This window comes from Aricia agestis, chromosome 12, assembly GCF_905147365.1.
Source record: "Aricia agestis chromosome 12, ilAriAges1.1, whole genome shotgun sequence".
In the NCBI taxonomy this organism is placed as follows: Eukaryota; Metazoa; Arthropoda; class Insecta; order Lepidoptera; family Lycaenidae; genus Aricia; species Aricia agestis.
The window spans coordinates 182348-209952 of NC_056417.1; the positions used below are offsets into that span (position 1 = coordinate 182348).

At 38.5% G+C, this 27605-nt stretch overlaps 1 protein-coding gene and 1 long non-coding RNA gene across 2 annotated transcripts; one reads left to right on the forward strand and one right to left on the reverse strand.

The window, feature by feature from the left end:
- Positions 1-145: 145 nt before the first annotated feature.
- LOC121732285 lies at positions 146-17400 on the forward strand. The gene is made up of 3 exons (XR_006036346.1): positions 146-157; positions 6839-6843; positions 17329-17400. It is a non-coding gene; the product is annotated as an uncharacterized LOC121732285 (long non-coding RNA).
- Positions 13073-24676, reverse strand: LOC121732281 (nuclear protein localization protein 4 homolog). Its single transcript, XM_042122112.1, has 8 exons — positions 24574-24676; positions 23917-24183; positions 23686-23837; positions 23304-23476; positions 22457-23160; positions 21206-21424; positions 16750-17051; positions 13073-13142 (listed from the first exon to the last, which is right to left on the reverse strand). Exons 1-8 carry the CDS (start codon positions 24592-24594, stop codon positions 13130-13132), a joined length of 1851 nt encoding a protein of 616 aa, XP_041978046.1. The 5' UTR covers positions 24595-24676; the 3' UTR covers positions 13073-13129.
- Positions 24677-27605: the final 2929 nt, after the last annotated feature.

The following is a 27605-nucleotide window of genomic DNA, read 5'->3' on the forward strand; positions in this document are numbered from 1 at the left end:
TGTAAGAATCTGAAGTCAGCTGTAATAAAACAAAGAATAATTAATTGAATAGTGTCTGTAATAATATATTCATAGAAGTAACAGCTATACTCTAAATGGTTTCACTGCTAGAAGATTACTTGTTAAATCAAAGACTTATGTATTTAAAGCCTTTAATGTTTTTACTGTTGTTATATTTTCAGGTGCTAGTTTAAAATATTTCATTTGTCAGGAAATACATGGAAGGTGCCTTCTTAGACTTTTATATGCTTATTTAGAAAATAAAATAGGTCTGCTTACCTGAGTTATGAGTAGGAATTATCCATAAACATTGGGAGTAGACAAAACGACTCGAATTTCTGCACAATATACTAGGTACTAACTTCTGCACTATACGCAGCAAAAGTTCACAAAATATTTTCACAATATATACGCAGAAAAAGTTCACAAGTCCTGCCCTATTTATAAAATATAGAAACAAGCTTAGTTTATATTTCGTGAAATTAATCTGAAAAAATAAAACCACAGATTACTAGCCACTAGTATTGAATAAAACAATATAACTCTGGAATGGGCTGTCACCAGCAGTATTTCCGGACCGATACGACCTGCAAACCTTCAAGAAAAGAGCGTATACCCTCTTAAAAGGCCGGCAACGCACCTGCAGCTCTTCTGATGTTGCGAGTGTCCATGGGCGACGGTAGTTGCTTACCATCAGGTGACCCGTTTGCTCGTTTGCCCCCTTATTTAATAAAAAAAAAAAAAAAACAATGTCGCAATGACATTACGGCTTACGCAATGACAGATGACAGGGATGAGATCGATAAATCGAAGTCTATGAAAAAAACGATTTTATGTCTAATAGCAGCACTGAATCGATTAAGTGTAATGGATATTAGCTTAATTTTACGGTAAATCTAACAAACATATTATAGTAAAGCTTCTACATGATATCATTATGTAATATTAACATTCGAAAACTGTTATTAAAGCAAGTAATATTTATAACGATTGCAATAATAATTGCTTTAATCGAATGAATCGATATTGTTACAATATCGATTCTTTGATATTATGTTTCTAATAATGCACTACATCACTAACCAAACATGGATGATGTCATATTTAGTAATTTTTATTCTTTAAATTATACTTACAGTTCAAATATTGGATTCCTGGCGTGGAATTACGTTGATTATTTTTCCGACCCAAATATCGACCAATAGAATTGCACCATTCGACGTCACGTGGTACAACCTACATGGTATTATACTGATAATTTTTTGAAAATTTTCTCTGGTAGTTGCTATATATAAAAAACAAATTCTAATTCTATTGGCCGACATTTGGGACGGAAAAATAATCCCCCGAATACCACACGAGCTTCAAAATTATCGGGTATTTCCCGATAGGTTCGTTGCAAACAAATGAAGGAGTCAAGTTTTTCAGGTTAAAAAATCACGAGCGCGAAGCGCGAGTGATTTTTCCTGAAAAACTTGACGACTTTATTTGTTTGCAGGGAACCTTGAGGGAAATGCCAGATAATTTTGAAGCTCTTGTGGTATTATAAGTGAAAAATTCGAAAAAGAATTACTATTATATTTTCATATTGAAGCATAAGACAAATTGGTACCACTTTTAGGGATTCGCCTTTGTACTCAGATAGTCTAGAGCCCGAGAAAGGACATAATAGCAGCGTTTTACCCTGAAATAAAACGCTTATTAAATACTTACCTCATTTGAAGCATAATAATTGAGATAGGCACTTCCGTTTCCGCAGATTTTACCTCCTTTTCTTTCCTGAATGTTGGTAGCTCTGTCAACCTTGGCGCCATCATCGAGCAGGTAGAGGGAGAATTCCCGCTCGACTATGATCATTGAGTCGAAATTACACCAGGCAGAAATAAAAAGTTATGCTTCTAATAAGGTAAGTATTTAATAAGCGTTTTATTTCAGGGTAAAACGCTGCTATTAAACACTTGACCGTTATTTGAAGCATAATAATTGAGACGTGTTTGTTATCGCCTGGTGATGATGTACGCCAATGTGATAAAATAAAAGTAAGACGCCAATGTGAAAAGAAAATATAACAATATAAAATAAAAATAGTAATTCCTTGTGGGAATACTTCAAAAACTTTATAAATGAATATATAGGTGATTAAAGAGTTATGGAATAGAAAATCCAGTGTTCGAACACTTTTTTACACAATTATTACACCAAAAACTGATTGACAAATCAAAAATACAACTTGTAAAAACTTTGATATGGACATACTTAATGCAATCAACTAAAGGAACAAAATAATTCCTTAAATCGTTAGAATTAGATGAAAGTACTAGTTCTTTGTACCGATTTTCAATAACGGCCCCAAAAGTATTTCATGAATAGATACATTGTCTATCCAACTTTCAGCCATAGCTGAGCGGACGTTACCTGGTGGTGCAGTTGTCTTAGACAAGTTAGTATTGATACCGCCAGCTAAAGGCGACAGATGGTTTTCCTCGCAAACTCGTAAATAAATTGCTCATTTAGCTTCGCTAATCGCTACGCCTGCGATGAAAAAAGTGATTACAGCATTTAAGAGGAGTCCACACCGCCCTTTTTTCCATACAAACGTTGTCCCCTGTTTCCTCCCTGGATAATGCTAGTAAAGTTATAATTTTTGTTGTTTAATGCTAGTAGAGTTATAATATCCCTATGTTTTCTTTTTTTTCATAATTTAATTATTAAATAAGATATGAACGTTCAAAAACCCAAAAAAATGGCCAGATTTTCCGCTGTGTTCAAACGTCCAGAAAACAGATTTGGCTAGATTATACAAAAAAAAGCAAAACATAGGAACACAGCTCAAGCCTTTTTTTAATCTTTAATGAAAAAAGTACTTAAATCGGTTAAGTTTTGGAGAAGGAATCAGGGGAAAACGAATCGTTGATTTTCTGGATTTTCTGCAGTTGTCTCTATCGCGTTCTGCGGTATAGGCTTGAGGTAAGGGGTCTCCCTAGCTATAGATATTACACGTACTTTTTTTTCATTTCTCTAGCCCCTGATGTATCCTCTTAAGCCAGTGAACAGCAAGGTTGCTTATTACTGGGATTGCTTAAAATCTTCCAGCTAGATTTCCTAGAATCAAACTGTTCGTTTTAGTTATGACTAAATAAATTAATCACATTAAATAATTTTAAACGACTGTATTCTTAAAGTGTGTAAGATCATGTACACGTCTGCCCGACGAAAACAAAAGCGAAATATCTGTATGTCTAGAAAATACAAATAAATTACTTGCGTCAACTGGCGTCCACAGTATAAGACTTCAATAAGTTTTTAATTTATGTTGTACAAGCTTTTTCAATGCAATAGATTTTAACATGTTTTACCAAACCGTAAGAACTTAAAGGGCCAGAAATATCTGTATCAGACATGGAAGATATTATCTACTTATGCAAGAAAATAGTGTTATAAGAGACCTTAATCTATTAAAAATAGCTAAGCTAAGAATTTTGCAAGGACTGTGGCCGTCGGCTTGTGAGCATCATAGCATCACATCTGTGAAACTTACACCAGGATAACTATCTATACCAGGCAACTTTATAAGTTTTGAGAGTAGCAGGTCGCCATGATAATAACAATAATTTTATATGGTTATCATCTCAGCCTCAGAAATTTTACAATTTTACGACCACCCCCACATTTCTATACTCCCAGGATCATTTCCTGATCTTTGGAAGAGGAACCCCCGTTGAAATGTCGATTGTGCATTTCTCCAGATCGCGAATCGTATACGGTGCTGCTATTGCACTCCACTTGAGATCTGCCCGCCAAAATACTCGTTCCCAGCGTGGAATCACTAGGAGATAAATTCTTTGAGCCTGATTTAGGTGAGCCAGGACTTTGAGTATTAATTAAACACCTAGGCTAGGGGGTACTCATGAGAAAAGGCATCGTGATATAAACTTGCTTGATCGGTCAGGTCGAGAGTTACATAATTAGTCACTACATGAGCTTCGGCGGAAGCAAATAGATCGGTCACACAAGTAAGCCGCATTTTTTGATCTTCTCCGTGCAAGAAGTTAACAGATTTGGAAATGATCCAATAACTCGAAAAATCTGAATGGTTATGTCCATCAGGGCATCTGACCTGGTACGACCTTCGTCCCAAATATAGGTTATAGCTGATCGATTGTCGCTTTGCCAAAGAACTGTCGAGCGAGCAAAGTCTGGTGCTGACCTCGGAGAAGCAGAGCGCTAGAAGCTCTTTCTGATTGTAATGCATGAAATTTTCTTATGCTGACCATGTCCCCGTTACGGAAAGGTGGTCGAGTTGAGCACCATAAGCTAGGTCCGACGCATCTGTTGCCAAGCAGTGCGATGGTGGGCTCCAATGAATGGAAGTTGATAGATGATGACTTTGCAACCACCACCGAAGATCGTCGCTAAACGTAACGCTTGTCTCTGTAGAGAGCAGCGATCCGGAAATGCGGACTTATCCAAGTCTATGAGAAGAGACAAGAGAGCTCGGTAATGTAGCCTTCAGTACTATGAAACTGGCGAAGTTCAGGAGACCGAGGATGCACTGCAAGGTCTTTAGATCTACCAGACTCTTTGTCAGGACTCAGGACTGGTAAAATCTTTTGATGAATTTTAGACATTTTCTCGCCTGGAAGTAGCTTTTCGTTTTGAAACGTGTTCCAACGAACACCTAGAAATACCAGGTCTTGTTGAGGCGTAAGTAAAGCCTTTGAAGCAAAATGTGGACATGCTTCTGTAGGATGATTTTGTTTTAATAAGCAATAAGATAATCGTCTTAATAAACGATGTACGCAGAACTTGCTCTCTGAGGGTTTGTTTAACCCAATTGGTCAGGGAAGCAGGTGACCGGACAATAAGCAAGTAATTTGCAGCAACTGTCGCTTGTATACAGACGTCGGAGCCGTCAGTGCGATGGAGCGACTGCCAGGTAAAATAAGCTTGGGACAGGTATATTTTGCAAAGCTAATCTTTGGGTTGCAAAACAAAACTTTCATTAGTTGAACATTTATGAGCCCGAATGGCTGAGTCATAACATAATCGAATAGAGTGGAAAGATTGAAAATAGGACGGCAGGACCCGTAGACCTTAGGGACCAGAAACATTGTCGAAATAAAACTTGGCAAGGGGCTGGCAACTTCTAATACACCCTGGAATATAATTTGTCGAATTTGGAGATAACTTACATATCCTCCGACTCTGTGGTAGAAAAATGATTTTGGTTTAATTTTGGAATGAACCGAGGTGGTTTCTCCATGAATGGTATGCGGTACCCTTTTAGAATCTTTATAATAATAACCTGGAGCATCTAGGCGCTGCCAACGAGAAACGGCGGTAAAACTTCAAAGTTTGACCCGCTCTGAATTTTTGATTGTCAGTACTTACGTTTTTTGGCATTCCCGAGATCCGAAAGAGAAGCGGCACGTTCACGGGTACTTTTTCCGTGGAAGTTCCCTCAGTTGTCCAATCGAGCTCCTATCGAGTGAAAGGAACTTCGTGCATTGCCAGGCATTGACCGTGGTTCAAAATTATTTCTTTGTCCCTGTGGGGGACGATTGTAAGAACAGCCTTGCGCAGGCTGGTGATCATGGGAAATGTGCGAGCTAGCACAACATCCATGAGACATACCCTGCGCGGGTATATAACACTTAGTCTGCCCCTGCGGGGGTAGGCTAAGCTCTCGAGTGAAAATAACTTCGTGCATTGCTAGGCATTGACCGTGGTTCAAAATTAATTGTTTGTCCTTGCGGGCGACGATTGTAAGAACAGCCTTGCGCAGACTGGTGAGCATGGGAAATGTGCGAGCTAGCACAACATCCATGAGACATACCCTGCGCGGATATACAACTCTTAGCATGCCCCTGCGGGGGGCGGCGTGTCAAACTGTTGCTCTAGAACCCGCTTGCGCAGCGGCAGCAACATTATTCCGACTATTCGCAACAAAGGTTTTGCGAGCTCCCTCAGTCTTTTCGAGTAGTGACACCAGCAACTCGGAATTAACTTAGATAAAATGATTGCAATTTTGTGGCGGTGGCGCCTCGATTTACGTTTGCTGTGTGAAGTAGAAGTCGATGACGAGTTCGAATCACTTGTGGAACAACTACTACTAGATGACCTTGCACGAGAACAAGGCTTCTTTTTTAATAACCACATTAGTGGGTAGTTTCAAATCTAACGTTAGCTGGTGTCACTACCGAATCATTAACAAATTTACATTCGTTATTCATTATTAATAGCTACCTTAACCTAGGAAAGAACACTAACACAAGAACTTAACTAGAAAATTAATATTTAAAAATTTAAATGTAGTATTTAAATTTATAATCGTTATTATAGTAACGATACGAACGATAAAATCGTTATTAATATGAAATGTTCATCTTTTCTTAAGAAAACATGTATAAAAATATAACTTACGTGAAATACCAAAACACTTCAAAAACGGTAAAAACACAACACTGAAATTATTTAACTTTTTACTTAAATGATATAACTAGGAGTTATATAATAAGGAGGTATAATACGTAAATATGACTTCTGAGCACGACTGTGCGGTGCGGAAAAGAAAACGCCAATGATCATAGTCGAGCGGGAATTCTCCCTCTACCTGCTCGATGATGGCGCCAAGGTTGACAGAGCTACCAAAGGAAAGAAAAGGAGGTAAAATCTGCGGAAACGGAAGTGCCTATCTCAATTATTATGCTTCAATTAACGGTCAAGTGTTTAATATTATGCTACAGTTTGATGAGGGAAAATAATTATCTTATTTCCATGGAAATATCTAAGAAAATGAATTCACATTGTTGTTCTAGTATGTGATGGCGTTTTTAAGATAAAGTACTAGTTTGTATCATAAAGTTAATTTATTCCATATATTGTAAGCTTTATAAATTATAGACTCAAAGTGATGTACTAGAGTCTTATAAGTTACTAGCTGTTGCCCTCGACTTCGTCCGCGTGGACTTCAGTTTATAGCGCGCGATGTCAACAAAATTGGTGTCAAAAGCTTTTATAAAAAAACCCTGGTACCCCTTAAATCAATACAGCTATGCAGTGTGCACACAATAAGTATTTCATTTTTTTATATTAAACTTTATATTTTATGCCAAATTTTAAAGCTCATTTAGCCCTCCAATTACACAACTTTACCCATAAACTATTTATCATTGATAGATTTAAGGTTACGTCACTGCACAGATAAAGTACTGAGTTATTTAATACCGTAGAATAGATATAACAATCGAAAAAAATCGAAACTTAAATGTAAGATGATACCACGTCTTATAGGAAGACTTTTGAGCAAGCGTCAGCGCGATGTAGAAGACGCACGGCGCCATCTATTATGAATTGTTGGAACTAACTTAATTTGAACAAATTTACGCATTTTCACCCCCTTACAACCACTTTTTTCCAGTAAAAAAGTAGCCTATGTCCTTTCTCAGGCTTTAGACTATACAATCGGTTCGGTAGTTTTGGCGTTTGAAAGCGAGACTGACAGACAGACAGAGAGACAGATATACTTTCGCATTTATAATATTAGTATAGATTATGTGCACACTGCACAGCTGTTTTTGGGTATTTTGATTAATTAAGGGCCGCGCTACACCAGAATGGCAGCGGCGAGGCGAGCACTTTCAGCGCTGCCATTCCGGTGTAGCGCGGCCCTAAGAGGGGTACCACTTACCAGGGTTTTAAAAAGTTTTTAAATTTGACACAAATTTTGTTGACACCGCGCGCTATAAACTAAAGTCCACGCGGACGAAGTCGCGGGCAACAGCTTGTTATGAATAAAAACAATATTATATAGTAAAGTAGGTATGATTAGTTCTGTTACAATAATAAAGTAAAAAATAAAACGCCATCTGTTGTCATATATTAGAATTAAAATGTTGATTGCATTGATATATTTTCTGGATGGAATATAGGCCAACACGGTACACTCGAACTCCTTTATTTTAGAGCGCCTTCTGTTGTCAACTTGTCACATATATTAGAAAAGCAGTAGGAGTTCTATAAGATAAGATAGATTGATTATTATTATACCAAGTGATTATATTATTAAACATAATATTCTAACGTATTAAAACTATAAACAAAGACATACTAACTAATAAGTATGATTAGTTCTATGTTACAATGAAGTAAAAAACGCCAATCCATCGCCAACGCCATCTGTTGAATCGTATTAGAACTAAAATTTGGCATCAAAATAATAGATATTTTATGTTGTTGCTGGTTACTGAGAATGGGTTCACATAACTTTCGGTCCCTGAAAGGAATTGAAAATGTTGACTGAATGTACACTAATAGTTCTAATATATATATGAACAGAGTAAACAGAATAAATAAAGTAGTATATTTCATGTCACTAATAAGTAATAACATATAATATATTGATGTAAAATACACTTACCATACTCTTTTTACAGTATAATCCGCACTATAAGTATTAAATTTCATAATAGTCCCTTCGTCTCATATGTAGGTATATATTTAATTATTTATTGATAGCACTATACTCGGTAGTTGCTATGAACTTGACCTACATAACTATGTAGGTCACAGGCGGTCGGCGCGAGCGCACACCTGCGCGCGTGCTCCCCGTACAACTTCGTTTCAGGCACTGAAGCGCGGGAAATAGGCACTTATCTCCTGAAGCTGGAATGTCGTTGCGTCACAGGTGCCGCGGGTGTTATGCCGTGCCGTATCGTAAATAACAGCTACCGTACTCTTATTTAAGTATTGTAAATGATGTTTTATTTTATTGTATTATTATATTATGTATAGTATTATTATATATTATTATTATTATTTATGTTGAATCTGTCGTGCGTCAGGCGTAATATGTATAGGAACCACGGAAGATCAGGTACCGCGGTGCAGTGTTCTGCGCCGTGGTAATACACCTGAGTGGGTATCCTTTTCGGCATTATACAATGCACTTAATGATGCCATATATTTTTTTTTGTAGTTTGTTGTTTGTTTTATTTTTTCTTTTGGGTTATTGTTTGCTTTTTTTTTTTTTGCTTTAGTGTGTGCAGTGTATTGTATTTATGTTTGAATAATTTTATTATTATTATTATTATTAAAATGTTCATTGCATCGATATATTTCTGGATTTTTTATAATATTATACATAAATTAATACATTTAAGATTTTTGAAATTTTATTATAATACACATCCAAGACCCAGGAAGTAGGAACATTGAAAACTTTTTGTTCCGCCTGCGGGACTCGAACCCAGGACCCCCGGGATGAGCGCTGGCCACGCGCAATGCGAATTCATTTTCATCGATATTTTCATGGAAATAAGATATTTTCCCACATCAAAATGTAGCCTATGTCCTTTCTCAGACTCTAGAATAACTGTGTACAAAATTTCATTGCAATCGGTTCAGTAGTTTTGGCGTGAAAGCGAGACAGACAGACAGACAGAGATACTTTCGCTGTTCGCATTTATAATATTAGTATGGATAGAGGACAATAATATCAACGTAAAAGTCCGCGATTTTTTTACGTCCGTGTCCGCGATATCGTATGTCTGACTATTACAAAATAATAATAAGTAATAAATTTTTTGAATAAAAATTTTAAAAACTTCAAAGATTTAAGTAATAATAATTGTAATGTAATCAATCTGGTGCATCAAAACCTACAAGGAATGGTAGGTAAGGAACTTGAAACTGAGTTATTTTTAAAGGAATTTGACGTTGATATTTTGTGTATTTCTGAACATTGGTTCAAAAAATATGAACTCATTTTCAATTTCAGTGACCACCAGATTGCCAGTTCGTTCAGTAGAGAGGAGGCCATAAGAGGTGGCTCTTTAATATTAATCAATAAAAAAATTAAATTCAAGGAACGTAAAGACATTATTAGTCTCTCCACTGAACGAATTATTGAGGTAGCCTGTATAGAGTTGAGTCATCTTATTATTGTGAGCGTATACAGGCCTCCATCAGGATTATATGATTCATTCGAACAAGTCATGGAACAAATTCTATACAAAATATGTGCATCTAATAAAAAAGTTATAGTCTGTGGTGACTTCAATATAAATTTATTAGATTCGACCCCGACCACTATTAGATTCACATCTTTGTTTAAATCATATACCTAATCTTCTTAATCTATTATGAGCCAACAATCATAAAATATTATGAGCCAACTAGAGTATGTGATACAACGGCCACTTGGTATTGATAATATTTTTACTGACATTACTCCACAAAAAAAAGAAATAATAAATAAGCTTAGCTCTGATCACTGTGGACAGTTAGCTTCTTTTAATATAAATTGTGATAATAACTTGTAGATGAAACCTCGTTTTCTGTCCTTTGTCCGAAAGCGCGTCTAGTTGTTTGTGAAATTGATTGTGTAATACTAGGACCACCAAGATACAGGCTTTGCCTAGGTTGGGGTCCACAGATAAATCCTGTACAATGTTTTACTTCGCAAATAATTGTCATGTTATTAAGATAAGTCTAGTGTGCTTTTAATTCTACATTAATCTTGACTGTAAGTTTGTTTTGAAATGTATTGTTGTGGTGGGTAACAAATAAATAAATAAATAAATTAAAAAATACTTAGAGGAAAAGCTTGTATTTATTCCTGTGAATACTAAACGCATTGAGAAGTTTAGAAATAATCTAAGTTCAAGTATTCAATTATTGAATGGGTCGAATAGCTCAGATGAAGCTTTTAATAAATTATTTAAGATAATAAGAACCCAATTTAACAGTGTGTTTACTTCAGTAACGGTTAGAAACAATAAAAAAATGAAAAATAATTTTACTAAATGGGCGACTGCAGGAATTAAAATAAGCAGGCAAAGATTGTACTTATAGTCTGTATGAAGAAAAATATTTTAATAATAGTGTAGCATTTAAAGAATACGTTAAAAACTATTCTAAAACTTTTAGAAAAGTTTGCAAATCTGCTAAGGCTATGTACATAAAGAAAAAGATTAAAAATTCCAAAAATAAAATTAAAACTACTTGGAAGGTAATAGCTGGTGAGATTGGAAACGTCACCTGTCGTAGCTCGGATTTTCAACTGTATTTTGAAAATAAAGAAATTACCAATGATCTAGAAGTTGCGACGGCCTGTGAAAAATTCTTTGCTGACATTCCGGTCTCAACTACGAAAAACTTAAACTCCTCACCTGCAGCTGCCGAAAAACTACTCAAAGATAATGTAAAGGAATGTAATGTCAATTTTAAATTTAAAGAGATTGACCCCAAAGACATTATTGATACTTTTAAACTATTAAACATTAAGAATACCACCGATCTTTGGGGCTTGTCTACAAAAATTATTAAATCAGTAATTGACATCATAGCTCCTCATCTAGCAATCATTTTTAATAAATGTATAGAGAATGGTGTTTTTCCTGACTTAATGAAGCACAGCAAGGTTATACCTTTATTTAAAGCGGGAATTAAGTCTGATCCGACAAATTACAGACCTATATCGATTTTACCGACTCTTAGCAAAATATTTGAAAAAATAATTTTAAAACATCTATTGGTACACTTTAATTCAAATAATTTATTACACGAAAATCAATACGGTTTTACTAAGGGTCGTTCCACAACGGATGCTGGTATAGGTCTTCTATGTAGTATATTTGAAGCTTGGGAGGGATCGCAGGATGCCTGAGGTGTCTTCTGTGACCTCTCTAAGGCCTTCGACTGTGTCGAGCATGCTACATTGATTAGGAAATTACACCACTATGGCATAAGGGACTCAGCACTCAACCTTTTGACATCTTACCTCAAAAATAGGACTCAAAGGGTTGAAATCAATAATAAGAGATCAAATGGAACCAAAATAGAATTAGGTGTCCCACAGGGATCTATTTTAGGCCCATTTCTTTTTCTCGTCTACATAAATGACCTACCTTATCTAGTAAAGGATAATGCTAATGAAATAGTACTTTTTGCTGATAACACTTCACTTATTTTTAAAGTGACGAGACAACAGTCTAATTACGACGAGGTAAACTGTACTCTTTCAAAAATAGTACATTGGTTTAATGTTAATAATTTACTTTTGAATTCTACGAAAACTAAATGTTTAAAGTTTACTTTGCACAATGTACGGCAAGTTCAAACCAATGTACTATTGAATGATGAGAAAATGAATTTGGTGGACACTACTGTATTTTTAGGTATTACACTAGATAGTAAATTACAGTGGGGTCCTCATATTGCTAAACTCGCAGATAGACTCAGTTCTGCAGGATATGCAGTCAGAAAGATTAGGGAAATTTCTGACGAAGACACTGCACGATTAGTATACTTTAGCTATTTTCACAGTAGAATGTCATATGGTATCCTTTTATGGGGAAACGCTGCCGATATTAATACTGTGTATGTTGACATTGTATAATTTGAAGTTACAGCATTGTAAATTATATTTTAAAAGATTAATTTTTTTACCTCACTTTTTTTTGGCAAAAAAAGTGGGCCCCGTGCGAGTTTCTTACGTCGGTTGTTGTCGCCGGGATAGTTCCCGAACCGGTGGTAGGCACCGTAGCTAATATTAACATTCTGAAAGTATTTTCTTAAAATCTACTCAGAAATAAAACATATATATATATATATATATATATATATATATATATATATATTATATATATTATATTGGAATCTCTAGCTAGAAATCATTTTCAGAAAATGTCTTTTTATTCGTGTTTTATCGATAATCGATAAACTGAAAAAATTACTCTGACATTACCCTGACATCTAGTGACGAATAATAATACTATTTTGTTAGCAACTAATTGTTTTAACGACCACCAGATGACGTTATTAAGAAACACGAAGTCAATGAGTGTTTGCTATACCGAGCGAAGCTCGGTCATCCAGGTACTGGAAGTATTTATGCGCAAGACGTCTTTTTTATTTTTTGTATCTCGTAATGACAACACGTTTATAAACTACCAGTTTGCGAAATCAAACATAACATTTTCGTGAAAAAAGTCTTTCTCTATTGCATAAAAGAAACCTAAGGCCGGCGAGTGCGGGGCAGTCTCATGCAATGAAACGTATAATTCAAAGATGAGGGTATAAATATAATTTATTTGTATAACGTGGAGCCGCGCGCGCCGACCGCGCCTCACGCGCTGTGCCTGCAACAAACAACATTACAAAATTTAATCGACATTGTATTTTTTGGGTACCACCATTCTTCATACGTCGTCTATTATATTTATCATTCTTTAGACTAGTAAAAACGGTAGTTTGTTAAACTGAAAATACTACTACTACACATTGGTAACTTATCGTCACAGTCACAATAAACACGAATATAACGATGCCTTTCGAGCCAAAATCCAGCGGGGTTATATTATAACAACGTATACACATACTTTGTCCGTGGGAGAGCCATGCTTCGGCACGAATGGGCCGGCTCGACCGGAGAAATACCACGGCCTCACAGAAAACCGGCGTGAAACAGCGCTTGCGCTGTGTTTCGTCGATTGAGTGAGTTTACCGGAGGCCCAATCCCCTACCCCCCTAGAAATGCCGCAGTTGAAAAACAATTTGTTACCCCAGGAGGGTACCAACTGCGTTGGAGAATCCCTCTCTGGACGCCCATGCTCAGGAACCCCTGGAACTGAACGTGGACGTCCAGGCTGCCCCTCGTATTCTGGGGAGGGCAAAACTGCGCTCCAATCTGCTCGGGGCAAGAGCAAACACACAAAGGCACCCCCCTCGATATTAAACATGGACTTTTGTAATATCAGGGGATTACACTCCAACCTTAATGCCGTCCATTACCACCTTGAGACGGCAAAGCCGGCTTTGCTCTTTTTAACCGAGACGCAGATATAATCTCCGAGTGACACATCATACCTTTCCCACCCAGGGTATTACCTCGAGCACTCCTTTCTACCCAAGGCTGGAGTGTGTGTGTATATCAGAGATGATATCAGCTCTCGCCGCCTCAGCAATCTTGAGGTAATGGACCTATCAAACTTATGGCTCCGCATAGATTGCGACGACCACCCTCGCGTCTATGCGTGCCTATATAGGTCCTATAGTGGAGACCCCGAGACGGACCGACTCTTGGAGCACCTGCAAGCTGCTTCAGATTTTGTGCAGCAGCAGATCCCATCCGCAGAGATCATAATACTTGGCGATTTTAATGCCCACCACGCCGACTGGCTCAATTCCAGTAAAAATGATCATGCGGGGAGATCTGTCTGCAACTTTGCCCTTGCGAACGACTTGACACAACTGGTTACTACGCCTACGCGAATCCCAGATGTGGATGGTCAGAATCCTTCCTTGTTGGACCTCCTACTGACTTCAAATCCTGACGGCTACCAAATATCCGTAACCGCACCACTTGGTTCATCGGATCATTGCCTTGTTAGGAGTTCTGTGCCACTTACGATGGTGTTAAGACAGCGCGCTGTTAAATACCGTGTGGTGTGGCACTACAAATCAGCAGACTGGGATGGGATGCGGTCATTTTTTGCATCCTATCCTTGGGGGCACGTGTGCTTCTCGCCGGATAATCCCGACAACACTGCCAACTCTGTTGCCGATGTGGTGATGCAGGGGATGGAACTTTTCATTCCGACCTCTGTAGTGCCAACTGGCGGCAGATTTCGTCCCTGGTTTGGTTCATCCCCCAAAAAAGCTTCTCGCCGGAAGCAGGAGGCTTACCAATCCTGGGCCAACGCAGTGTCTGCTCGGGATTTAAACACCAGCACATATAAAAAGGAGTACAACCTTGCCTCTAGGTTCCTCAAGAAAGATATTACTCGGGCAAAGCAACAGCACGTCAATAGAATTGGCAAGAGACTTGAGCGCCTCCCCTCGGGAACCCGTGCATTCTGGTCTCTGGCCAAAGCTATTGAAGGAAATTTCTGCAAGCCTACCATCCCTACACGTAGGAAATGGATCGTTGGCCCAGGACGCAAAAGACAAAGCCGATCTTCTGGGCAAGCTTTTTGCGTCAAACTCGACCCTGGATGACGGGGGGCAGAAACCGCCGACCATACCGCGATGCACGAGCATCATGTCGGATATACGGTTTCATCAGCGCTCAGTGCGAAAAACCCTCTGTTCCCTTGATATCCAAAAGTCGAGTGGGCCTGACGGAATCCCGCCTATTGTGTTGAAAAAGTGTGCTCCAGAGGTGGCTCCAATCTTGACGCGTCTTTTTCGGCTCTCCTATTCCACTGGCATCGTCCCGGCTTCCTGGAAGACAGCCTTGGTGCACCCGATCCCCAAAAAAGGTAATCGCTCAAATCCTTCCAACTACAGACCAATCGCTATAACCTCTCTCTTCTCGAAGATAATGGAATCCATTATCAATAGCCAGCTTCTTCGATACTTGGACGGCCAGGGATTGCTAAGCGACAAACAACACGGGTTCCGTAAGGGTCACTCGGCTGGTGATCTCTTGGCATACCCGACTCATCGTTGGGCTCAGGCAATTGAGTCGAAGGGAGAGGCATTGGCTGTTAGTTTGGACATTGCGAAGGCCTTTGATCGGGTTTGGCATAAAGCGCTGCTATCAAAGCTTCCATCATACGGGCTGCCCGAGAAATTATGAATGTGGGTCACTAGTTTCTTAGCAGACAGAAGCATAAAGGTCGTAGTTGACGGCGAATGCTCGGAAACTCAGTCTGTTAATGCTGGTGTCCCTCAGGGCTGTGTGCTATCGCCTACTCTATTCATACTGCATATCAATGACATGTTACAAACCAACGGCATTCATTGCTATGCGGATGATAGTACAGGTGATGCTGTATATACCGGCTCCCCTAATATTTCTCGGCAAAATGTCACTGAGAGTCGAAACGAACTTTTGTCTAAGGCGGAGAATTTATTGGAAAAGGTCTCTGAATGGGGTAGACGTAACTTAGTCCAATTCAACCCCGCCAAGACACAAGTCTGCGCGTTCACCACTAAAAAGTCACCAATGGTCGTTTATCCTCGTTTCGATGGCACATCTTTAACCATCTCCCCTAGCATTGAGATACTTGGCGTCAAAATATCGAGCGAAGTCCAGTTCCAATATCATCTTGAGAGTAAGGCCAAATTAGCCTCGAAGAAGCTTGGCGTTCTTAACAGAGCGAGACAGTACTTCAGTCCGGACCAACGCCTACAACTCTACAAGGCGCAGGTTCGGCCTCATATGGAATATTGTTCTCATCTCTGGGCAGGAGCGCCAAAATACCAACTTCTCCCTCTGGATCGTATCCAACGAAGGGCTGCTCGAATTGTTGACTGCCATAGTGTTTCAAACAGCTTGGACCCCCTGGAATTACGTCGAGATGTAGCTTCACTCTGCATCCTCTATCGGTTGTATCACGGGGAGTGCTCTGAGGAATTGTTCGGAATCATACCACCTGCAACTTTTCACTATCTTCCCACGCGAAAAACATACAATCCTCATCACCTTGATGAGTGGCAGTCTTCCACAGTGCGTTTTTCGCGTAACTTTCTGCCGCGCACTGTAAAACTCTGGAATGAACTGTCACCAGCAGTATTTCCGGACCGATACGACCTGCAAACCTTCAAGAAAAGAGCGAATTCCCTCTTAAAAGGCCGGCAACGCACCTGCAGCTCTTCTGATGTTGCGAGTGTCCATGGGCGACGGTAGTTGCTTACCATCAGGTGACCCGTTTGCCCCTTATTTAATAAAAAAAAAACTCTTGTAAACGTAACTCTCCTTCTGGCTTAATCGGGTAAGAAGCGATACTTGGTCGAGAGTACCTGGGCATGGCGCACATATCGCAGGCGTCGTGGGCGGCGTTGTTGTGGTAGGTGCAGAGCGGGCAGGTCCACTGCGCGGCCCCGCCCCCAGCGGCGTCGGCCCCGCCCCCCGCACCCCCCGCGCCGGCGGAGGCGGCCGCCAGCTGCAGCAGCGTGGCGGGCTGGGGGCGGCGGCGCCAGCGCTCGGCGGCGGCGGCGTCGCGGTCGCGCACGGCGTCCAACAGCTCGCCCAGCTCCTCCTCGTCCAGCGGCAGCGCCTCGTTCGTCGCCAGGTACAGCAGCACGTGCAGGTCCGACATCGCCTGGGACAAATCATGTTGTAGTGTAAACATCGCGCAATCTTTTATATGTATAAAGCAAATTCCCCTTTTCAAAATTGTTTATCCAGAATATTTTTTTTCAAATGTTTCCTGAACGTCGGTACTACTGGTGCCTTCCACCGGTTCGGGAATTAACCCGGCGAGAAGAACTGGAACGGGGCTCTTTTACTAAAATTGTGGAAAATTTCTCTTCTATGTGTACATATTATTATAAAACACAAAGTCGCTTTTTCCCCTCATGTCCCTTTGTTTCCTTTAGGGCTCCATTCCACCGCGGCGGACGCTGTGCACGGCCACGCGCACGCGTGGACGTGCACGGATTTATTTCTTTGACTACGTGGGTCAACGTTTCCACTGCCTATGTACACCCTTCCGTGTATACCGCGCATACAGGTCAGTTAACAAGAGCTGGCACGATCAACACATTTAAAGAGTGTCAAATTTGGCGATTTTCGGGGTCATAAATTTGCATAAAAAATTAATTAAAAGAAAACTAATCAAGTAACATTAATTTTGTTAATACCAATTGAATAAGCACTTAATACTTTAGTTTTTCTCCAAATTTGGTTAACCTACTGTGATCAAGTAGGGAGATATTAATTTGAAATTTGAATTTTGATATGAATTAGAAAAAGTTTTAAGCATGAAACGATAGTATGAGTAATGCTTTATCAATTTTATTAAAAATCACACTCTAATGACATCAGTGTCAGAAGTTATTTCCATTTTTTTTTTAATAAAATTTGGATTTTTTGTGCCTAGGGTTGTCACTAAAGGTCTGTTGTTTGATTTATCCGGTTGATACGCAAATTCGCAATCGATATCCTATACGAAAAGTGTATTTCTAATATTTTTTGTAAATAGTGAAATTGCATAAGTGTGAGCACTGTAAACGTGCCAGCTTTAGTTAACTGATCTATAGCATGCGTAGCGTGGCACAGTGTGATAAAAACCTCGATTTTGTTTCACCGCGTTTTTCTTTCAAAATACTATAGTTGATAGCTATATAAACATTAGAGTAAAACTCCGAGATCGATATTCTTTGTAGTTATTTTTTTAAAGAGTGTCAAAGTTGGCGTTTTTCCGGGTCAAAAATTTGCATAAAAATTAATTTAAAAAAAACTAATCAAGTAACATTAATTTTGTATATACCAATTGAACAAGCACTTAATACTTTACTTTTTCTCCGAATTTGGTTACCCTACTGTGATCAAGTAGGGAGATATTTATTTATTTAGTAATTTTAGTTTTTTATTTTAAATTTCGCGATTAGATCGAATCAGAAAAAGTTTTAAGCATGAAATGATAGTGTGAGTAATCCTTTATAAATGTTATCAAAAATCACACTCTAATAACCTCTGTGTCAGAAGTTATATCGTATTAAATTTTTTTTTAATAAAAATTCGGATTTTTTGTACCTAAGGTTGTCACTAAAGGTCTCTTGTTTGATTTATCCGGTTGATACGCAAATTCGCAATCGATATCCTATACAAAAAATATCAGGATCACGTTGGGGTAGGTCTAATAATAAAAAATCTAAAAAGTAAAAAAAATATGACGTAAATTAATGATTTTATATGCTCAAACAGTATCTAATCAGTAATCACCTTCTGATGTAGTCGGGGAAAATAAAATATCAACTTTAGTGACAACCCTAGGTATAAAAAAATCCGAATTTTTATAAAAAAAAATTGAATTGGATATTACTTCTGACACAGAGGTTATTAGAGTGTGATTTTTGATAACATTGATAAAGGATTACTCACCAAAGAGGAGTACACATCATTTCATGCTTAAAACTTTTTCTAATTCGATCTAATCGCGAAATAACAAATAAAAAACTAAAATTACTAAATAAATAAATATCTGCCTACTTGATCACAGTAGGTTAACCAAATTCGGAGAAAAAGTCAAGTATTAAGTGCTTCTTTAATTGGTATAAACAAAATTAATGTTACTTGATTAGTTTTTTTTCTATTAATTTTTATGCAAATTTTTTACCCGGAAAAACGCCAACTTTGACACTCTTTAAAAAAATAACTACAAAGAATATCGATCTCGGAGTTTTACTCTAATGTTTATATAGCTATCAACTATAGTATTTTGAAAGAAAAACGTTGTGAAACAAAATCGAGGTTTTTATCACACTGTGCGTGGCTAGCGTTGAGCTACGTGTGCACCATATTCGAGCAAGCTACGTGAGTCAATTCGTGCGTAGCGTGTCCGTGGGTTGCAGTGGAAACAGTCACATATATTTTCTTACAAAGCGAAGCTTGACGCACGTGCGTAGCCTCTTCGTGCGCCGCGGTGGAATGGAGCCCTTAATCTTTAAAACTACACAACGGATTTTGATGATTCTTTCAGTGTTAGATATCGAGGAAGGCTATAGGCTATATTTTATCACGCTTTGACTAATAGGAGCGAAGAAATAAAGGAAAATGTGAAAAAAAAAAAACGGAGAATATTATTTGAACGCTCAAATCTTTTGAAATCTCAGAAACTACTGGTCCGATTTGAAAAAATATTTCAGTGTTAGATAGCCCATTTATTGAGGAAGGCTATAGGCTATATTTTATCACGCTAAGACTAATAGGAGAATGTGGTAAAAACGGGGGAAATTATTTGAAAGGGCTTATCTCGCGAACTCGCAATTTTTATGTTATTTGGCACAGATAAGAAGTAGACCATGTGAAGGATCATAGGCTATCGATTTTAATCATTTTTTCAGTGGCTATAATATTATATTTTATACCCGTGCGACGCCGCGACGAGTCGCTAGTTTAAAATATATAAAAGTACAGTGTTTAAATAGTGTGTACAAAGTAAAAACTTTGTAACCCTTTTTACGAAAAATGGGGAAACGTAGGTGCATGAAATTTCGCACAGTTACGAGTATAGTTTATATGGTGAAGGAGTGCATCGAGCTAATATTATTTTAAAATTATGCTTTTATCATTTACATTTTTAACAAATAAAACGTTACACACACTACGACACTACTACTAGGAAAAATGACAGATTTTTGAGTGACAAGCCTATATATACTCTTTTATTTATGGTTGAAGTCTGCTGACAAGTTGATAAATTAAAAATGGATTGTTTTTTTTTTAATTTTAGATACTATTAGACAATGCTTAAACGGCCAGTCTGAGCTCAGCTGAGTCCCAGAGATAAGAATTGAAAAAAACTATGATGAAGTCAATATTTTTTACAAAATATAGGTAGTAGTCCTAATGTCGTTGCAAGTAAGGTCGAATTTCGACCATTAGGCGATCTCTAGTAAAAATAAAAACAACAAGTGTACATTTTATACAGAAACAGCTCTGCAGGAGGCAACCTAATTCCTTCTTTTCTAATACTTATGTCAAGTCGCATACGCACGCTGTACTTCACCTGTAATGACAGGTGAAGTACAGCGTTCTAATGAGAACTCATTTTATCTGTAAACAAATTTATGTACAAAAAATGTCACAAATGCTGTTCTGTTGGTGAGTCTATAAAAATAAATAAATAAATAAATAAGTCTTCCCGTATCAAAGGAAAGTTTATATTTTTAGTCTTATAAAGAAAATCTTAACAATATTCTACTGATATAATATGCTAAATCATAATATTAGAACTATGAATACAGATGTTTAAGTTATTCAATGATTTATAAGTACAATATATTTGAAAAGTAGCAGAGACAGATGAGGATGTTTTGTATGTACTATCAGAGAAGTTGATTCCTATGCAAATCGGGGACCTAAGTAGTTTGGTTGCGTTACGTCAAACCCAGCTAAGTGCTGACACATCACAATTAACATTGAATTGACATATTCGACCAAATAACGTTGGTCTGTCAATTGCATAGGAATCAACTTCCTCAATGGTACTATCAGAGAAGTTGATTCCTAGGCAGATGGCGGACCTAAGTAGTTTGGTCGCGTCAAACTCATCTGATTGATCACAGCTAACATTGAATCCACATAAGCCCACAACATGACGTAGGTCCGTCAACTGCCTAGGAATCAATTTCCTCCGGTATACATCATTTAATATTTTAATTAGTAAGTGGACTAATCAACAGCTTTAGCAACTTAAAACACGGGCGAGACAAAAAGGGGACATGCGGTGAGTGTGTCTCGCTAGCTCACCTCGAGGAAGTCGGGCGTGGTCTCTAGGTGGTCGTGGAGCGCACGCAGCGACTGCAGGTGGGCGGCGAGCGGGCGGTGGGCGGGCGGGAAGGCGGCGCGCGGGCTGAAGGTGGGCGGTTGGTGGGCGGGCGCCTCGCCGCACGGCACGTCCACCAGCAGGTACGCCACCGGTAGCCGCTTCGCCGACGCGTTCACCTCGTTGCCGTACGAGTCGCGCTCCTACGCACGACAAAATATATTCTATCATAATTTTAAATTCTTCTATATGTGGGTGGTTCTCCAAAATTTGGTTAACTTGGTGTTAGCAACTTGTATTTTCACATATTAATATTTCTTTCCCCCAATATTTGGTAATACTAAACGGTATTATTAAGTCTGTTTAACTTGGTCACTTATCTTGATACATATCATAATATTCTTTGCTGTCGAAAATGGCTACTTCTCAGTCTAAATATCAGTCCCTAGTCATGTAAAATCTCCTAAATTTTGTAATGATTTCACTACACTTATAATGCAATAGTAACAATTTGATTTAACTCTATTCTAAACTGTTTACTACTACATTATTAAAATTATTATTACGATTTAATTTACGATAACAATATGTTACATAAAATTATTTTATGTCAAAAAGTGTAAGACATAAAAACTATCCCCTAGTCATGTACAAAATTTGGAAATCCAAGCACCATACTATTTTTAAAACTACTCAACTTTGGTAACTTAACTTTTAATTACTCAATACGACCCAAACCACGGCTGCGATCATGGGCGTACCCAGGTAGTGGAAGGTTCAATATACCAGACCTACTAAAATCCTGGGTACGCTCATGGCTGCGATTTTTGTTATAAGTATGTGTATGTAAGTAGTGTGTACTGCGCACACGCTTTGGCACTATATAATTACTCCTGCGTAACTGGCCTGGTTTTAATTAAATCGGCCACTGTCACCGAAACCGGTGTGGGAGTTATTATTATTAATTTTAAAAAAACGTTAATTTCTCCTAAAATATTAAGTTTTAAGTGACTGGCCCTTTTAGATGCAGCAAAGTAATTTATGTTATAATCACAGAATAGGATAAAAACTTTATTGCTTTTATCTAAAAAAAGCATTTTCAAAAATATGTCAGAAGTTAACCAAATTTTGGAGAACCACCCATATACATGAAGAGATATAAAAAATAACGCATAATAAGTATAGGAGCTTCAGTAGTATTTTTTCCTAATTTACTAAATACACAAGTGGTGGACCTTGTAGTAGACGTCGGGCACGTACTGCTGCGGGCCGCAGTCGCGGATGTAGGCGAGGTCGGGCGCGTCGCGCGTCGGCAGCAACACGCCGTCCCGCACCAGCGCCGCGCCCTGCACCGACACCTGGTAGCCCTCCAGGTGCACGCGGTGCTCGCGGTCGCCGCTCACGCACACCGTCACCCACTTGGACCCGTAGTACCCGGACGAGGCGTGGCGGCACGCGCTCGGGTGCTCGTTCTGCAGGTGCGCCGCCGTGATGCACTCCGGCGCGGACAGGAAGTGCGTGTCGGCGCCGCGCAGGTGGCGCACCGTGCCCGCAGCCAGGTCGAGTGGCAGCAGGTCGGTGAACATCCAGCCCACGGCGCGCAGGCCCAGTCGCGCCGCCAGCCGGTCGAGCAGCGGGCGTACGGGGTCGGGCAGCAGGCGCACGGCGTCGCGCGCGCCCTCCTGCGGCGGCTCGTAGGCGGCGGCGACGCGCGCGCGCACGCCCAGAGGCACGGCGGGGTGGCGCTCGTAGCGGCCGTACAGCACGGCGACGCGCTGGTGGCCGGTAGCGCGCCAGTAGCCCAAGAAGCGGTCCACCACCGCGCGGTGCTCCAGCTCCACATTGTCGGTGAGGCGGAACGCCTGCCGCGTCAGCGTCACCGCGCCTGGCTGGCAGCCCGAGCAGATGCCGCGCGGCCACGGCGGGTGCTCCGTGCAACCTGCCCCCGCACACATACTATCGCTATTAACAATCCTTTATGCTAGCTTTGTGCTACATAACATAGTATCATGAAAAAATATGGTGTGAGTACAGTAAAATGTTTAAATGTAAGATGGATTTGATTCTGATAAGCGAACTCACCGGGTTTAATTTTAAATGATGGTTCTTCTAAGCTAATAAATTTTCCCGAAGTAATTTTGCGTAAATAGGAGTGAAAGGACATGTGTTTGATGTTGTGCTCCTTCAGGTAGTTCTCATCCCAAGGCTCCAGTGGGGAGCAGTGCACGCAGCAGCCTTTGGAGTTGTGACGGCATCTGACACACCAATACATATACAGTTGTATAATATATAGCTTTGAACATTATGGTAAATCACAATAATTCTTTCACCATAGTTACAGTCATAGTTACAGGCAACCAAAATCACATACATTATAATATAAATAACCATATCTACTTTGTAACTCTTTACACAGTCATGCTATTCATTATTACGAGAAACATAGTTTGTAATGTTAACTTACAATTTGTCATCTCTCTGTCTCTGTATGTTGCCATCAGCCTTGTATAGTTCCAGGTCTACATCATCTTCTACAACATGTATCTTTGATTTTGAAGGGTTTGTGTCTGCGGAGGCAGTGGAGGGACCAGCCTCACTCATTTGTTTATTTTGGGCCTAAAAACACAAAAACATAAGTGTTTTTTTTATTTTGATCCTAGGTTGATTAACAACAGTTTAACATAAATTCTCTTACCTCGGCACTAGTCGAAGGCTGATCGAAGAGCACTGCACCGTTGACGGGACTGAGGAAGAGCATATCTCCGTGTTGGATCCCATATTCACGCAATTGCCGAGATTTACTTGATACAATTTCCTCCTTTTTGGCTCTGTCCTTGTGGAGACTAAATGCAAATGTATTGAGATGGAGGGCCTCGTACACTCGTTCGAACAGACGCGCCGTCACGTCCGTGTCCAGCACGTCGAGGCGGGAGGTGCCGTCGGCTGATTGAACTCGCAGTGTCTGAAAACATATTGAGCTATTGTTGATGTAAACTTTGTCAGACAGTAATAAAGATACCATCAACCCAGAATGTACTGTTTTTTTAGCAACATTTCCAAATTATTGAAGTAGTTGGAAGAGCTATTACAAGAACGTAGCCATGAATGTACACAAGTGATCGATAGCAATTGTGTATCAGCGGCTAGTTTGATGCAGGTTGCTCGTGACAGTCTTATTACAGACTAAGGTCGTTTTCGTAATAATTATTTTGAAAAGTTAAAACAAATATCAACAAAGGAAAGTTCCTGCTAAGTTCATTCTTTCGTGAGGCAGGCGATGTTCCAATATGACCAGCAGGTTCATTACGCCTCGCTGTACTTGTGCACCTTTGATGAGATATGAAATATTTACCAATTTCTTAGATCCAGACATTATTTTTCTTATAAAATTAAATAATCTAAACTACAGCACAGCATAAATCTGACGTATAACATGACATGACAAAATCATAAAAGTCAATTGACACTGACGGCTGTCAATATTTTTTTTTTTCTCATTTTTTTTTCTTATAATGGCACTTCGGCTATAACCATGGCCAGTGTCTAGTATAATATTATGGCGGGAAAACAATATTCTTTAATACAATTTTTTCTATATTATCGTCAGGTCAGTCAGGTCTGAAGTCTAGTCAAAATCTAAGTATAAAGGCAATACAGTCAAGAAGGCAAGTCCGTCGATTCAGTAAAGTGGTAGACGCTTTATTGAAAATTTCGATGGAGTTTTGGAGGGAACATAAGAGTACGTTTCTGGTTATTACATCACTTTCCCACACTTGTGCACGATAACGAATATCTAATGGTTAATATCCTACCACTATTACACATTAAAAACCCAGATAACACAATTTTAGGAAAATAATATAAATACACGACATCACCATTTCACATTCCCGGCAAAACTCCTACTTCTTCTTTTTTTTTTCATATAATGGCACATCGGCTATAACCATGGCCAGTGTCGAGTATAATTTATAATATTATGGCGGGAAAACAATATTCTTTATACAATTTTTTCTATATTATCGTCAGGTCAGTCAGGTCTAAAGTCTAGTCAAAGTCTTTAGTATAAAGTCAATACAGTCAAGAAGTCAAGTCGGTCGATTCAGTAAAGTGGTAGGACGCTTTACTGAAACTTTTGATGGAGTTTTGGAGGGAACACAAAAGAGCACGTTTCTGGTTATTACATCACTTTCCTACACTTGTGCACGATAACGAATATTTAATGGTTAATATCCTACCAATATTACACATTAAAAACCCAAATAACACAATTTTAGGAAAATAATATAAAAACACAACATCACTCTTTCACATTCTTCCAAAAACTCTACTTCTTCCTTTGGCGTAAACCTTCCCCACTGACCTCCATTATACAAGTACGCCCTCCCCTTGTCAATATCTTTTCACGACTCTGCGATTTTTATAATAACGAATCGTGCTATGAGTTAAATGACTTATTTAGTTATACTGTTATGACTTGTTCTGAGTATTCAAAGACATTGCGATCATCCAATCGTAGCGTTTTAAGCACGAAGCACTACGCATGTGCGGCCGCGGCATTAATAAAAACAACGAATAGTGATGGTTAATAATTATTACATTAATTTATTAATTACCTACATTAATTTATTACATTGCATGAACTCAAGAAAACAACAAAATGGGACCCTGCTTAGTGCTCATTTTAAATAATAAGTATGAGAAAAACACAAAAAAGTGAAGAAATTAAAAAGTGGCTGATACACGGTTGTTGATTTGAAAGCGATGACACTACGATGCTGCCAGTTTTTAATTTCTTAACTTTTTTGACAGGCAAAATATGGCAAAAAAACGGAACCAACACTTATAGATTCGTCATGTCTGTCTGTCCATCTTACTGTCCGTCTGTATGTCATAGCCAGGGAGGGTTTATGTTGGGAAAAAGGTGATAAGACTTAAAAGGTTCATCGGGTCATCTAGTTTGAAATAAAGTATATTTTTTGCGTACTTTTATTATTTTTGTATTTTACAAAGTACCTTTATAAAGGTGCCCATACACGGGACAATTTGTCGTTTCGATTGATCGTCAAGAAAATCGTCCAATCGATCTTTTGAACGTAAAATCGTTTGCGATATTGCTATAAACGTACAATTTTTCGTTCGATTTTAAAGCGCTTATTCCAATTATCCTAGCTAGGAAGTCCTAGCTAGGATCCTCAAAAATGTAGTCAAGTGGAATAACATTTAGAAAGCTAGGATCCTAGCTAGTTGGGCTTATTCCACTTGTCCTATTTAGGAAGTCCTAGCTATGATCCTTAAAAAATTAGTCAAGTGGAATAACATTTAGAAAGCTAGGATCCTAGCTAGGATCCTAAATCGGAAAAATAAGTGGCTCCTGAATGACTAAATCAGTGTTGCCAGATGGTTTCAATCTTTTATCTGTAGTGGGAATAATAATAATAATAAATTCTTTATTTGCACACACAAAAGAAAAGACAAAAACACATAAAAGAGAAAAAAAACAAAAGAAATAACAACAACAAAAAAGGTATAAAAAAAAATACAAAATTGTGCAAAAAGTTAAAAAATAAGCAGTTTCTTCCAGACAACCGAAACCAAACCAAAAAACCTGGGAACTGCTAAATCTATATTAAAGTCAATTTATATTATGTTATAAGATCTGGAATCCATTCGTAGGTAATTTCTTAAGTCTGCTGGTTCCAAGTAGTTCAGAAAGTTCATAATTCATAATTTTACGTGGAGCAAAAATTATTTCAACCATCTTTTTCGCCGAATCAAGAGATTGAATTATTTGCGTCTTTCTGTCTGGTATAGCGCCGTCCCCTTCTGTTCGGCAAACACGGCCAACGTGTAGAGGCTGCTAAAGACAGTCAACCATCAGTCAACACCACAGAGTACTTTATTATATATGTCAACACTCAACATTCATAAAAATTGCAAAACGTCAAAATCAAAAATGATATAGCAAATTCGTTCTACAAATATGTAGGTACTACTAGTAATCTGTGAAATTCGTCGTGATTCTGAGCGTGTTTCGCGTTCTTAGAAAAATATTTCATCAATTTTATTGAAATTACAATATTGTTTACGTCTAGTGTATAATACAACTATGAATATTGTTTCACAATAATTAATTATGTCACTTTATGAAGGTGCTATTATACAGAAAAGTGTTTAATATAATTCTTCATTAAGGAAACTAAGAATTTACCGTAGCTGCTTTTTGTAGTAAATAAAACTAAAGTAGGTATCTAAATGTTATTTAACTTCTTATTATTGTGTGGTACTTTCACCATGTGTGTGCTAAAGTTTTTAATTTAATCTAGCGAAGGAAAACAATAAAAACATGAAAGAAATAATATTGTGACCAACTTACAGAAAAAC

Bases quoted from the DNA above. Each gene is read 5' to 3' on its own strand.
- LOC121732281 (XM_042122112.1), bottom strand. From the start codon at position 24,594: ATGTCTGGATCTAAGAAATTG. The intron at 23,838-23,916 runs GTAAGAGAATTT...TTGTGTTTTTAG, and splicing joins AGCCTTCGACTAGTGCCGAG to GCCCAAAATAAACAAATGAG. The intron at 23,477-23,685 runs GTAAGTTAACAT...TTGGTGTGTCAG, and splicing joins AGACAGAGAGATGACAAATT to ATGCCGTCACAACTCCAAAG.